The sequence below is a fragment of the Bos indicus x Bos taurus genome, chromosome 24, assembly GCF_003369695.1.
Source record: "Bos indicus x Bos taurus breed Angus x Brahman F1 hybrid chromosome 24, Bos_hybrid_MaternalHap_v2.0, whole genome shotgun sequence".
Classification (NCBI taxonomy): domain Eukaryota; kingdom Metazoa; phylum Chordata; class Mammalia; order Artiodactyla; family Bovidae; genus Bos; species Bos indicus x Bos taurus.
Window position 1 is genome coordinate 21053128 of NC_040099.1, and position 9916 is coordinate 21063043.

Consider the following 9916-nt stretch of genomic DNA (forward strand, 5'->3'; position numbering starts at 1 on the left):
ACATCTGATGGTACGACAGGGGTCTTCAGGCAACAGACTCTGAGACTGAGGCTGGCCGGGCCCCCCAAGACAAGGGATCAAGGGTGTCTGTGGGACGTCTTCAGGTTCTGTTTATTCCACAAGGGTCATCGCTGAAAGTCCTGTGAGCCAGTGCATCTGCTGTGCTGTGGCTTTCTGGGGGCATGGGGGCGGGGGACAGCGTAACGCTGGGGCATTGGGATCTCCTACCAGACCAGGAACGCTGGATCAGGCTACAGGGCTCATCCATGGAAACATAAAAATGTATGTCAGTTTCCAGCTTGAAAGGTCAACCCTGGGTTTGAAATCCAAGGAAACCACTTCAAGGTCACAGGGCCACAATTATGAGTCTTCTGCGGTTTCAACAAAGGATCACTATAATCAGAGACCATAATGAATGAAACAACCATGCTGAAGAAGCCCTACAAAGATTTTTAACTGAATTCACTGATCAAGGAACCAAGTAACTGACAAAGTGATCCTGATAAGCTGAATCCACAAGACATCTTTCTGTCTCCCCATCTCCCAACCCAACCTTTCATGACCACAGGGATTCCCGGGACTATCCATCCTGCACCAACACAGAGAAAAGGAGATAGAACTGCCCTACTCCTCATTCCTGAAGATGGGTTACTCATTAAGTAATGGGGGCTGGGGAGGGGAGGGGGGAGCCGTGATATACTACCAACGGACACCACTGCCAAAGTTCACTGGTTTCCACATCAACCTCCCTCCCTTCTTCCAAGGCAGGTGAACAACATACAGAAACCTAAGGAATTTTTAAAACTTAATTTTGTTCTTCTTGTCATCAAGTGTTAACGCTTCCAAATATTTATCAGTTGTTGATCCTCAAAGAATAAATCATCTACAAGCTTTGATATGAACCCTAAGCCGGGGAGGTGGGGGGTGTGTGTGGGGGGGGGTGAAGTACCAGGAAAGTTATTCAAGATGCAGTCACTCTATGAAGTGGGAGGAAGGGTTCTCCTGGGTAAACTAAATGGTTGGCTTTCAGTGCCCAGCTCTCTTTGCAATACACACACTTTGCAAGATGCCTGTCCCGCAAAGGGTTAAAAAAGAAAAAGAAAAAAAAAAAAATCAAGCCATTCTTCCCAGGGGTCACTCACTTCGGGCTTTGTGCACGAGGGCCGCCCCTCGGCGCCCCCGCCCCTCCTCCCACGGCCACTGCTCCCCAAAGACCACCTGCTTCTAAGAAAAAAGGGGCTGCTCTGAGCACGATTGCTGAGCGCTGGCGGCGTCCTCCGCGGCGCCCCCAGGGGTGGAAGGAGAGGCGTCCCCGGGAAGCGTGCTTTATCTCGAGGGTCGCGCTGCCGCCTGCAGCGGCCCCAAAGGTCGAAGAGGTTTTGTCCCGGGCGTCGCTCGGGGCCCTCCTCGAAAGGACCAGAGTCCCCGGGGCCCGGGTTCTTTCCGCGCGCAGCTCGGCGCCCGCCCGCCAGGGTGCGGGGACCGACCGCCGGCGTCCGAACCCACCCCGCCCACCCGGCCGAGCTAACGGCGAGGCGCGGGGAACCCTCTGCATCCCGCCTCCGGTCGGCGCCGCACCTGTTCGGCCTTGCCCGCCCCCGCTCTGGGCCGGAACGCGGGGCGGTCCTCCTCGCCGGCCCGGGCGATCCCGAGCCAGCCGGCGCGTGCCCGGACCCCTCTGCCTAACGGGGAGAGGGGAGGTCTGCCCTTGGGCGCTGGTCCCCCGGCCGCACCCAGCTCAGCTCGCCCGCGGCGCCCCTACCCCGGCGCGTCCCGCAGCAGGGACTGCGCCCAAGGGGCCCAGCCCGCCCCCCCACCCCGCCTCCCGCCCGGCCGTACCTTGTGCGGCGCCCGCAGCAGTCGGTGGACCCCGGCCAGCTGGGTGCCGAGCGCGAGGTCCTCGCGGAACGTGAACAGCGGCGGCCGGCTGGGCTCGGGGAAGTTGGTGCTGTTGAAAGGGTCCGTATCGTCCAAGAACTGCACCCGGCAGGCCAGAGTGGCCATGATGCATCCCTGCCCCAGGGGGGCGCGGGCCCCGGGATCGACGGGGGTCACCGCAAGCAGGGGAGGCCGCGGCCGCCGCTCGCTGGCTCGCGGGCTCGCAGGCTCCGGCGCGCCTGGCTGCAGCCCGGGCTCCGGCCGCGGGGGGCGGGACGGGGGCGGGGCCGGCGGGCCCCCTCCTCCCGGGGCTCGCCGGCTCCTCCCCTTCTGCGTCCCCCGCGCGCCAGCAGGGACCCACGCGACTCGCCGCTAGGAACGCGAAAGGGAGAGCGGCTCGCGCAGTATCCGCAGCCCTGGGCCGAGTGCGCTGGCGGAAAGACCCCCGAACCCTCCCCACACACAAAGCTCCGCGGGCAGACCCCGCAGCACGTGCGCCCCGGCCGAGCTGCACCCCTCGGAGCTAGGGGAACCGAGGTGTAGGGCGGGTGGGGGCAGAGCCGTCCTCGGGCATCTTATCCATCTGAAAGCAGGCTTAACTCTTTCCAGATGAAGGCGGCGGCGGCCGGACTCCTGCTGCCTGGATTCGGAAAGCCCCAGCTGGGCACCAGGAGGCGAGGAAGCCCCCCGCCCCACCCCACCCCACCCCACCCCGACAAGCAAGAAAGTAAGCAGGGTAGTGGCAGCCACCTGGAGCCCTGGGCAGGGTTCCGGGGAGGTTTCCCTCGGAGAGAAGGAAGCTAAGAAGGAGGAGGGTGAACCGGGGATCGCTGGCAGCGGTTCTTAAGAAACAAGCCCAGGAGGGCGCCAGGCGGGAGGCTTCGGGGGCTGCGTGTGCTGGTTGATCCTCCGCATCCCCACGGCCTTTTGGCCAGTGAGGTCTCCTAAAGCCCTAAATGGATCTAGTGGGGCAACAGGGGCGCTTCCGGGGGGTCACCGAATTGCAGGGAGGCCGCGGCGAGCGAGGGGCCCACCGGGCACGGAGGGACTTGGAGGGAAGGTTTGCAGGCTGCCCGCCTCGGCCTGCCCGGCGCCTCGAGGCTTCTCGCTGCTCGAGGGTGACCCCCTTCGTTTCCAATAAGAACTCCCGGTTCTCTCCATTCCCAGGCTATGGCCAAGGTCGCGGGTACCCTCGTGCCTCATGCAGGTCTCGTGGAATAAACTCAGTGGCTCTCAACATCCGCGTCTAAACAAGCCGACTTTGTGACATGTGGCTCCCCTTCTGGCTTCAAGGGGAAGTAACCCCGCGTCCCACGCTTAGCCTCTTCACGCGCACCTGTGACCTTCCGTTTCCGTGGACCCTCCCCGACGCACGTCCAGGCTTAACGCCTGTTCTTAAAATAACCATGATCCGTGACACCTGCTCGTTCCTGCAGAGCTAGTTCTCTCTGCACGAGTCCTTTAGACAGGCCAGTACATCAACCTCACCATCAGCTCTTGGGCAGAGGCTAAAATCCCATCCGCTCTGAACCCCTGCCTCCTACCCTCCCATTTTCATCACCATTTTCATTTCTCCTCAGTGAGGGAGGCCTCCATTCTTTCTAGCCGCCCCATTTCTCACCTCTGTCCCTACATGAATCCCAGCCCATCAGTGACCTCCATGCTGTATCACTTTCTTGGCCTCAGCTAGCAGGTCCCAAGAATGTTCCCACCCCATCCACTGCTGGCAGCAGCCACTCTAATGACCCACCCCGCTCCTCCCAGGTTTCTCAGCACTGCTCACGGTGGCCCTCCATTCATCTCAGGCTGCCACAAGCTTCTGCCCCTTCACCTACAGATTATTCAATAAAGAAGGTCATGGCTCCAGGGTGAAGTCCTCCCCTTCCCACTCCCCTCCTCTCCATTGGAATGTCCATCTTCCGTCTCCTCCATCTCAAGAGATGACCAAAGCCCTGGTTTTCTTCTTGCTCAAGGCTCTACTTCATCTGGATCCTGAGTCCCTTCCTGGCTCCTCTGGGATCAGCCTGTGTCACTGATCTGGCCTTCTTCTTCCTTCCTTCCTGGGCTCCTTCCCCTTGAGAATCAGGACCAGCCTCCTGGCACACAGCCTGGGCTAATCCTACAGATCCCAGCTCTTAGAAGAGCCCCGCGCTGGTTTCACACTCTGCTATTGTGGTCCTTAAATTCATAACAATGTAACAAGAGGACTGGAAGTTTCATTCTGCATTGGGATCCACAGGTTATACAGCTGGTCCTGATGAGCGTAAATACTCAAGTGTTTTCTCTTAAAAACTACATCTTTATGAAGGCTGCCTCTCCGTGGCTTATCTCTTCTTCACTTCCTGATCAGCTTCTGAAAGCAAGAGCTACATTCATTTCTCAGCATCGTCACCACCTCTTTGCTCCACACCCCAAAACATCTGATGGACAGCCCTCCCTGCTATTCTGAGACCATTAGTGCCATCCTTGTTGCCTCGTTAGGGGGACACCTCAGCCTTGCCATCCACTTTCTCAGCAGCATCTGTCACCATGGACCACACTTTTTTCAAACTCTTTTCTCTCAGCTTCATTAGTTCTACCCATTCTAAGTTCACCTTCTCCCTCTTCATCAGCTCTTCTCATTTCCTCTGGGCTCTGTTCGCCTCGTAAAAATAGAGCATCACAACTACAGTTTCTGTTAATATATATCTGTGTTCCCACTAAACTGAAAACCAGCGTAGGGCAGGGAGCATGTGATATTCAACCCTATACACCCCCCGCCCCCAGTGCCTGGCAGAGTGCCTAGCACAGAAAAGGCACACCATAGATTCTGGTGCGTGAGTGAAACATCAGAGACATCTTTGGGTCCTGTATCCTCCTATTGGTCACTATGACCTGTCACTGAATCAGCCTTTGAACTCTTTCTCAACTCTCCCTCTGTCTGGCCCTCACTTCCTATGCTAGTCTTCCAATGTGTCTCCCACCCCCAGTCCTGCATCCTACATTGGAGCTTCCACAGGTGTCTCAGAGCCAGTGATCTTTCAAAGATGTACATTAGATGTGTCATATCTCAGGGGAAAATCCTTACATGCAAAACCCACAAGACTGTCTAAGATCTGCTCCAATTTACCACTCCAGACTTACTCCTTCACATCCTGGCAATGTTGAATTATTACCCTTTCCCAAACATGCTGAAAGCTGAGCATATAAAGAAAGCTGAGTGCCGAAGAGTTGATGCTTTTGAACTGTGGTGTTGAAGAAGATTCTTGAGAGTCCCTTGGACTGCAAAGATATCCAGTCAGTCATCCTAAAGGAGATCAGTCCTGAATATTCATTGGAAGGGCTAATGCTGAAGCTGAAACTCCAATACTTTAGCCACCTGATGGGAAGAACTGACTCATTTGAAATGACCCTGATGCTGGAAAGATTGAAGGCAGGAGAATGGGATGGCAGAGGATGAGATGGTTGGATGACATCACCAATTTGATGGACATGAGTTTGAATAAGCTCTGGGAGTTGGTGATGGACAGGAAAGCCTGGCTTGCTGCAGTCCATGGAGTTGCAGAGTCAAACACAACTGAGTGACTGAACTGACTGAAACATGCTGAGATTTTTCATGTGAGCTTCTCAACCTGGAATGCTCTTACCTATCTAGTTAGCCAGCTGAACCCACTTATCCTCCAACACACATTTCTAAGATCAGCTCTTCTAGAGAGACATCTCCAACTTCACCCCCAAACAAGGATGGTATCTCTTTCCTTTGTGGTCTCAGATTACTTTCTACTGTGGCTATGGTAGCTCTTTTCATGTTGCATTGAAAATACTTGCTTACTGGTATGCCTGCTCTTCTAAACCACAAGACTTTAAAGGATTGGAATTTGTCTTACTCAATTTTAGTTTTAAAACTTTAAATAGGGACTGGCACCTAAAATGAAACCTTCAAAAAATTTAATCATAGAGGCCATCCTCAATTCTTTTGAGGATTTCTGCCCTGACAACTCACTTGAAACTGCTCTTAGCAATAATATATTCCTCTGATTAACAGCCAACTTTTTTTCTCAACGTATTTTTTGAAATCATTCTGTTTTAACTTTTTGTAGTTTAAAAGGTCAAGAGTTATAACAAAAAATACCAGTTCCCTGTTTCATGATCACCGCTTACCTCCCTTCTCACTTCCCAGAAGCACTCACTTTTAAATAATAAGGACACTGCTCTATTTTGATCAACTAATTTTAGAGAATATACTGACTTTATACCATGCTACATTACAGACTTCCTTCCTCCATCATCCCAATATAGTTTTATCACGATTTTAGTCAAATTCTTATTTTTTTAGTCTTTTTATTTATTACTGATTTCTATTTTGGGCTTCCCTGGTAGCTCATTGGTAAAGAATCGGCCTGCAATGCGGGTTCCCCGGGTCAGGAAGATCCCCTGGAGAAGGAAATGGCAACCCACTCCAGTATTCTTGCCAGGAAAATCCCCTGGACAGAGGAGTCTGACAGGCTACAGTCCATGTGGTCACAAAAGAGTCAAACGTGACTTAGTGAGTAAACAGCAATAACAAGTTTTATTTATTTGTTTTTGGCTGCACTGGCTCTTTGTTGTTTGTGTGGGCTTTCTCTAGTTGCAGCGAGCAGGCGCTGCTCTTTGCTGCAGTGAGCAGGCTTCTTACTGCAGTGGCTTCTCTCCTTTGGAGCACAGGCTCTCGGCCCACCGCTTCAGTCGTTGCAGCACACAGGCTCAGTAATTGTGGCGGGAGGGCTTAGTTGCTCCACAGCACGTGGAATCTTCCCAGACCAGGGATCAAACCCGTGTCCCCTGCATTGGCCAGGGGATACTTATCCATTCCACCACCAGGGGAATCCTCACGATTTTTTAAGTAATGGTTGTGTTATTATTGTTCACTTTTATGCCAAGTAGTTCACATGATTACATGGCCTTTCTTGAACACCTTTTTGGTTTTTTTTCTGAAGTTAATATTTGCCTCAATTTTTTTCAGTTGTTTATTTTTTTCTTGGGCAGCCAGTTAGATCTCATATCCTGCAACAGCTCTGAAAATGCCTCTTTCGATAATATCAAATAATTTCTCGATGCTATATTTTAGCCCTAGGACACTCCTCTCAGAAACACCCCTCTGGCCGTCCTCCACCCTCCTGCTCCTCTCAGCCCTTTCCTACCCAGGATTTCCTTGGCATCCCTCTTGTGTGGGAACCCCTGGTTCTCAGATCACATGTCATATTCTTTCTTGGTTTACACTTGCAATTTTTTAAAAAAAAATACAGGGCCCAGTAGCTTTCTGAGAAAATGTAAATTTTTGAAACTTTCATGTCTAAAAGTAATTTTTATTCTCTGGTAGCTCAAATGGTAAAGTATCTGCCTGTAATGCTGGAGATCTGGGTTTGACCCCTGGGTCAGGAAGATTCCCCTGGAGGAGGAAATGGCAACCCACTCCAGTAGTCTTGCCTGGAAAATCCTATGGACAGAGGAGCCTGGCAGGCTACAGTCCATGGGGTCACAAAGAGTTGGACATGACTGAGTGACTAGCACACAGACAGCCTCACACTTGCCTTGGTGTGGTACTTCTGTTGGCAAGGTTGGCCACATCCCTTCCCACCCTTTTTTCTCCCAACATTTTGCCATGTGACTTTGCCAATTGCCCCATCAAAATATGGGGTCTATTTCCCCTCTCCTTGAATGGGGATCACTGTGTAACTTACTGTGACAGCCTATGTTGGATGTGGCACTGTGTGACTTCTGAAACTAAGGCTTCAAGAATCCTTACAGCTGCTGATCTGTTCTCACCCTCTGAGCATATGGAATTGAAACTATCATGTGAAGAAGCCAGGTCCTAGAAATAGTGGTAAAAAAAAATTACTACTGAAAACCGGGAATATGGTTACGTGTGTTCAGATCAGATCAGATCAGTTGCTCAGTCGTGTCCGACTCTTTGCGACCCCATAAATCGCAGCACGCCAGGCCTCCCTGTCCATCACCAACTCCCGGAGTTCACTCAGACTCACGTCCATCGAGTCAGTGATGCCATCCAGCCATCTCATCCTCTGTCGTCCCCTTCTCCTCCTGCCCCTAATCCCTCCCAGCATCAGAGTCTTTTCCAATGAGTCAACTCTTCAAATGAGGTGGCCAAAGTACTACAGTTTCAGCTTTAGCATCATTCCTTCCAAAGAAATCCCAGGGCTGATCTCCTTCAGAATGGACTGGTTGGATCTCCTTGCAGTCCAAGGCACTCTCAAGAGTCTTCTCCAACACCACAGTTCAAAAGCATCAATTCTTCGGCGCTCAGCCTTCTTCACAGTCCAACTCTCACATCCATACATGACCACAGGAAAAACCATAGCCTTGACTAGACGAACCTTTGTTGGCAAAGTAATGTCTCTGCTTTTGAATATGCTATCTAGGTTGGTCATAACTTTATGTAACAATAAAACAATTGAGAAAACAATTGCCCACAATAATTTGGAAGATAGAAAATGTATCTATGAACTTGTAGACTTGGCTAAGGAGTCTCTCCTCCTCCATCTGGTAAGTTGCTGCTGCTGCTACTGCTAAGTCACTTCAGTCGTGTCCGACTCTTTGCCACCCCATGGACTGCAGCCTACCAGGCTCCTCCGTCCATGGGATTTTCCAGGCAAGAGTGTTGGAGTGAGGTGCCATCGCCTTCTCCATCTGGTAAGTTAGACCTGGCTTTTTCCCACTGGCAGTCCTAGGGTAGCATACTAAGAGTTCAAGGGCAAAACCATAAGAGTTTCTTGATCCTTGAGCTCAGAGCTTATGCTGTGTCACTTTCACCACTATTTTTTTATCAAAGCAAGTCAAGGCCAGCCTAGATTCAAGGAGCAGAGAAAAAGATTGCACTCCAGGTGGCGCTAGTGGTAAAGAATCTGCCTGCCAATGCAGGAGATGCAAGAGACATGAATTTGATCCCTGGGTCAGGAAGATCCCGTGGAGTAGGAATTGACACCCCTCTCCAGTATTCTTGCCCGGAAAATCCCATGAACAGAGGAGCCTGGCAGGCTACAGTCCATGAGGTGGCAAAGAGTCGGACAAGGCTGAGCGGCTGAGCACACCCTGATGGGAGAAGCAAAGTCACATTGCAAAGAGGCCTGAGGGACTCTTGCAGTCATCTTTGCAACAGTCTAACACACATGATCAGAGAAGGCAATGACACCCCACTCCAGTACTCTTGCCTGGAAAATCCCAGGGATGGGGGAGCCTGGTGGGCTGCAGTCCATGGAGTCGCACAGAGTCGGACAGGACTGAAGCGACTTAGCAGCAGCAGCAGCAACACACATGATATACAATTCTAGGTTGAAAATGATTTCCACTCAGTTTGTGGCATTGCTTCATTATTGCCATTGAGAAGATGTGTGGTCTGGCGATTACTTACTTTGTATAATATATGTAACTTTTTATTTTCCCTCTCTCTGGAGGATTTTGAACCTTCTCATTACTCCCAGTATATTGAAATTGCATGATAAATTACCCTGGTGTGAGTTCATTTTCATTCATCATATTGAGACTCCATTGCTATTTCTAGCCTAGGGATCCAGTTATTTGATTTGTGGAAATGTTCTTATATCATGTCTTTGATAATTTCCTCTGCACAGTTTGCTCTGCTTGCTCTTCCTGAAACTCCTCTTAATTGGGTATTGGACACTAACCAGTCCCTGTAATTTTCTTAACTTTTCCACCCTCTTCATCTCTTTGATTATTTTGTTGTACATTTTTTGAGATTTTTCTCAACTATATGTTCCTTCTCCTTGACTGAATTTTTTTTTTTTCTTAAATTTTGGCTGTGCTGCACAGCATGTGGGATCTTAGTTCCCCGACTAGGGATTGAACTCACCTCCATGCAGTGGAAGCGTGGAGTCCTCATCGCTGGACCACCAAGGAAGTCCCTCACCTAAATTTTAATTTCAGCATTCCCATTTTTAATTTTCAAGAACTCTTTTTTTTAATATAAATTTATTTATTTTAATTGGAGGCTAATTACTTTACAATATTGTATTGGTTTGGCCATACATCGACATGAATCCGC

The 9916-nt window shown here is 50.8% G+C and overlaps 1 protein-coding gene across 10 annotated transcripts in view; it reads right to left on the reverse strand.

Moving 5' to 3' along the window:
* The window catches only part of FHOD3 (formin homology 2 domain containing 3), a 521961-nt gene extending 519813 nt beyond the window's left edge, over positions 1 to 2148 (reverse strand). For 4 of the 10 annotated variants that reach the window (XM_027526416.1, XM_027526412.1, XM_027526411.1 and 1 more), the window contains exon 1: positions 1840 to 2125. In XM_027526416.1, coding sequence (XP_027382217.1) covers positions 1840 to 2004 — 165 coding nt within the window. In that variant the 5' untranslated portion in view covers positions 2005 to 2125. Of the gene's footprint in view, positions 1 to 1839 lie in introns of all 10 variants that reach the window. The other 6 variants (XM_027526417.1, XM_027526409.1, XM_027526407.1 and 3 more) reach the window with 5 other exon arrangements.
* Positions 2149 to 9916: the final 7768 nt, after the last annotated feature.